The sequence below is a fragment of the Borostomias antarcticus genome (assembly GCF_949987555.1).
Source record: "Borostomias antarcticus genome assembly, contig: scaffold_164, whole genome shotgun sequence".
Taxonomy (NCBI): Eukaryota; Metazoa; Chordata; class Actinopteri; order Stomiiformes; family Stomiidae; genus Borostomias; species Borostomias antarcticus.
Genome location: NW_028176529.1, coordinates 115,001 through 120,026, shown reverse-complemented (window position 1 = coordinate 120,026; position 5,026 = coordinate 115,001). Strand labels below are relative to the sequence as shown.

The 5,026-nt window shown below is 49.4% G+C and overlaps 1 protein-coding gene across 1 annotated transcript in view; it reads right to left on the bottom strand.

Moving 5' to 3' along the window:
• Nucleotides 1–3,894: 3,894 nt before the first annotated feature.
• LOC311328391 (acetylcholine receptor subunit alpha) overlaps nt 3,895–5,026 on the bottom strand; it is a gene marked incomplete at both ends in the record, with an annotated part of 7,128 nt that continues 5,996 nt past the window's right edge. Inside the window, 3 exons of the mRNA XM_084462366.1 lie at nt 3,895–4,023; nt 4,415–4,654; nt 4,825–5,026. The exon at nt 4,825–5,026 is cut by the window's right edge and continues 22 nt beyond it. Coding sequence (XP_084318492.1) covers nt 3,895–4,023; nt 4,415–4,654; nt 4,825–5,026 — 571 coding nt within the window. The remainder of the gene's footprint in view (nt 4,024–4,414; nt 4,655–4,824) is intronic.

The following is a 5,026-nucleotide window of genomic DNA, read 5'->3' as shown; positions in this document are numbered from 1 at the left end:
AGGCCCTCCACTAGACTGTCTTTACCTGGGATAGGCCCTCCACTAGACTGTCTTTACCTGGGATAGGCCCTCCACTAGACTGTCTTTACCTGGGATAGGCCCTCCACTAGACTGTCTTTACCTGGGATAGGCCCTCCACTAGACTGTCTTTACCTGGGATAGGCCCTCCACTAGACTGTCTTTACCTGGGATAGGCCAGCTCTTTCAGGGCCTTCTTCTTTCCGTGCTCAAGCTCCTCCACTTTCTTCCTCCACTCCTCCTCCTTTACAGTATCTCCATCCCTCTATCGCTCTGCTATCTTTAACCAACTGTTGCTATCTTTAACCAACTGTTGCTATCTTTAACCAACTGTCTTCGTACCTCCACCAGAACGACCTCCTAGATCCCCACCAATCCGGGTTCAAGGCTGGCCACTCGACAGAGACCGCCCTCCTTGCAGTAACAGAGTCACTCCATGCCGCTAGAGCGAACTCTCTCTCCTCTGTCCTGATACTCCTAGACCTGTCAGCAGCATTTGATACGGTAGACCACCAGATCCTCCTCTCCACCCTCGAGGAGAAAGGCATCGATGGCTCTGCACACTCCCTGTTTGCATCCTACCTGACGGGCCGCTCCTACCAGGTGACATGGAGAGGGTCGACGTCAGAATCGCGTAGTCTGACTACGGGGGTTCCACAAGGGTCTGTCCTGGGTCCTCTCCTGTTTTCCCTCTACACTACATCTCTGGGCTCTGTCATTCGCTCGCATGGCTTCTCCTATCACTGCTATGCCGATGACACCCAACTGGTTCTGTCATTTCCCCCTTCTGATACAGAAGTGGAGACACGCATAGCTGGGTGCTTGGCTGACATTTCGGAGTGGATGACGACACATCACCTCAAGCTCAATCTGGACAAGACTGAGCTGTTGTTCCTCCCGGGGAAGGGCTGTCCGCACCGGGACCTGGCCATCACCATTGAAGACACAGTGGTGACCCCGACTCGGACTGCGAGGAATCTGGGTGTGACCCTGGATGACCAACTGTCATTTTCCTCACATGTCACATCCGTCACACGTTCCTGCAGATTCATGCTCTACAACATCAGGAGGATTCGCCCTTTCCTCACTAATGAAACGGCGCAGGTACTCATCCAGGCCCTGGTCATCTCCCGCCTGGACTACTGCAACTCCCTCCTCGCGGGGGCACCGGCGTCAGCCATTAAACCTCTGGAACTTGTCCAGAAAGCTGCTGCTCGCCTGGTGTTCAACCACCCCAAGTTCTCCCACACAACTTCCCTACTCCGTTCCCTACACTGGCTCCCTGTAGCGGCTCGCATCCAGTTTAAAACTCTGGCGCTAACCTACAGGGCAATGAAAGGAACAGCCCCCTCCTACCTCCAGGCCATGGTCAAACCCTACATCCCCTCCCGACCACTACGCTCTGCTACCTCAGGGCGACTGGTTGCCCCGTCACTCCGAGGCTCCTGCGGTCGATCGACACGGTCACGGCTCTTCTCTGTCCTGGCCCCGCAGTGGTGGAATGAGCTGCCCACTGATGTCAGGACAGCAGAGTCGCTGCCCATCTTTCGTCGCAGGGTCAAAACTCATCTCTTCAAGAAGTACTACAACAATCCTCCCACCTAAGCACTTATTATATTATATTGCACTGTACTTTAGATTGTGATTCTTGCACTTTGCTTCAGCACTAGATTATGCTCTTAGTCACTTGTTTGTTTTAGAAAGAAGATGCACTTGTGAGTTCTGGCAAGTAGTAGTACATTGGCTCTTCCTACGTTAAATGCAATTATTGTTAGTCGCTTTGGATAAAAGCGTCTGCTAAATGACTGTAATGTAATGTAATGTAATGTAATGCTCTCAGCCTGCATATGCAGGTAGGCTACATGATCTTCTGGGTCTGTTTTTCCAGAGAGCGGATCTCCTCAACCTTCTCTTCCAGAACCTTCTTCCACATTTCCCCAGCCTCCAGGCTGCTCTGCTGCAGGTCCAGAGACTGCTCTCCTCTTACTCCTCTATTCCAGTCAGCCCGTCCCTAGTCTCGCGATGCTAGACGTTCGAGATTTCAGCCTCGTGAGTCTACCCTGTCCCTGCCTGCAGACATTCCTGTCACCTCCACTAGATGTCACTATACCCTATCACTAGATGTCACTATACCCTATCACTAGATGTGACTATACCCTATCACTAGATATCACTATACCCTATCACTAGATGTCACTATACCCTATCACTAGATGTGACTATACCCTATCACTAGATATCACTATACCCTATCACTAGATATCACTATACCCTATCACTAGATGTGACTATACCCTATCACTAGATATCACTATACCCTATCACTAGATATCACTATACCCTATCACTAGATATCACTATACCCTATCACTAGATGTCACTATACCCTATCACTAGATGTGACTATACCCTATCACTAGATATCACTATACCCTATCACTAGATATCACTATACCCTATCACTAGATATCACTATACCCTATCACTAGATGTCACTATACCCTATCACTAGATGTCACTATACCCTATCACTAGATGTCACTATACCCTATCACTAGATGTCACTATACCCTATCACTAGATGTCACTATACCCTATCACTAGATGTCACTATACCCTATCACTAGATGTCACTATACCCTATCTAACACCAGCCTGCAACAACGCGCTCAGACGAGCCCTAGCCGTGGTCCTGGACCTGGAAAGTCTCTATATCAATTTGAATCATATCATCGGCCTACACACACACACACACACACACACACACACACACACACACATACGCACGCACGCACACACACACACACACACACACGCGCGCATGGTAAAGACGGCCTATCCCAGGTAAAGACAGTCTAGTGGAGGGCCTATCCCAGGTAAAGACAGTCTAGTGGAGGGCCTATCCCAGGTAAAGACAGTCTAGTGGAAGGCCTATCCCAGGTAAAGACAGTCTAGTGGTAGGCCTATCCCAGGTAAAGACAGTCTAGCTCACTTATCTGGCCCCCGGGTGATTACTGTTTTTTTGCTTCCCTCTGGAATATGTAGGGTTGGGTCGTATGCCCACCTCCCTTGTTCTCTGTAAAGCGCATTGTGTTGCCTCTGGGTATGAAATGCGCTATACAAATAAAGCTTTGATTGATTGGTTTGATTGATCTAATGTCTGAAATGTAAAGCACAGAAGACAAACAATAGACAAGTAGTCTTTTATTAATCACTCTTATCCATGTCTAAACCATCATAATAATATAAAAACACAAACAGGGCTACATTTGACAGGAGAGAAAGAGAGAACTGACTGGATAGGTGGTAAACTGGCCAATAAGTATCTAGAACCAAGGTTTTCCTCTCCCTGATGTAAAATTAATATCAATAAATCCATTAAATTCATTTCAAACAGACCATTTAACAGTACTTTCACTGAGGACCTAAACCCAGACTTCGTAACAATAGCAACAACAACAACTTGATGTTAGAATTCATCATGGCCATCCTCTATTCAGGAGGCCATATACTGTACTTTACATCCCATAATAAAAATAATACTGTGTGCCAACCAAAATCACTGGTTCACTGAGCACACCTCGTCTCACAACCATGGGGGAGATCAATGCCAAGAAATACACCTCAGTAGAATCACAATACAGTCAGTAGAGTCACAATACAGTCAGTAGAGTCAGTCAGTAGAGTAACACTGGATCAGAACTTAGTATTGACAGTCTGATTGACAGTAGTCACGGTAGTTGCACTCATCACCATGGCTACCCACTCCCAGGGGACAGGTGTATTGGGTGGGGGCACAGGTACTGTAAGAGGGCGTGGCCAAGGGTGTGGCCTGCTCCTCCTCCAGGAGGCGTTTCCAGAAGCTGCTGGAAGGCTCTACAGGACGTTGAGCTCGATGAGGCGTCCAGCGAAGACCCCGAGGGTGCCGATGATGCACACCGCCATGAACACACACAGCAGGATGTGATCCAGCACCATGGCTACGAACTTCCACTCCTCCGCCGCCTGGCAGGGAGGGGAAAAGAGAGCAAGAGAGATGAGGGGAGGGGGGAGGGAGAGAAGGAGGGAAGGAGATAAAGATCGGATGAGAAGAGTCAAGAAAATCACAACCTAGCTGATTACTCTGGGGCTGATGCTTACATCTATGATAACCCTAACCCTAACCCTAACCCTTAACCCTAACCCTAACCCTTAACCCTAACCCTCTCTGCCCAGTGGCTGTAACCAGAGAACATCAAAAGAAGGATGCGTCAGAAATGTGGCTCGCGACAACACATGGGAGCCATTTGTATTCTAGCTTCACTTGGCTCCCACTGAGGAAGAGACTCTGGGTAGAAGCTGCATTTATAACGCATCCTTCTCTGATGCTCCTCCCCTACAGTCACCCCTTCCTCACATGGTTGGACTCCTCATCGGACTTCATGGTCTCAGCGATGTACTTGACCCCCTCGATGGCGCTCCGCACGTCCGGGTTCTTGGTGATGGGGGACTGGAAGGTGACGGAGGCCGGCATGGGCTTCCCAGAGATGTCGGAGATGTCAAAGTCTGCAGGAAACAACTTCTTCTCCTGACGCTCCAGAGATGGACGCTTCATGGTGGAGAAGAACATCAAGTTGGGGATGGTGTCGATGAAGATCTGAGGAGGGGAGAGGAGAGGGGGGTTCAAACTCACTGGGATTTCTGAGTTTGTGTGTATGTATTTATGTGTGTGTATATATACAGTATGTGGGTATGTACTGTAGGTGTTGTGTGTGTGTGTGTGTGTGTGTGTGTGTGTGTGCGTGTGTGTGTGTGTGTCAGGTCTACCTTGCGGACCCAGGGAGGCATGGTGTGTGTGCTGGGGGAGCGGTGGTGTGTGTTGATGACGATGACGGTGATGATGATGGAGGCGATGACGAAGACCATGGTGAAGAGCATGTACTTCCCGATGAGCGGCACAGCGCTGGAGGTGGAGGGGATCAGCTCCACGATGACCAGCAGGAACACGGTCAGCGACAGCAGGACGGAG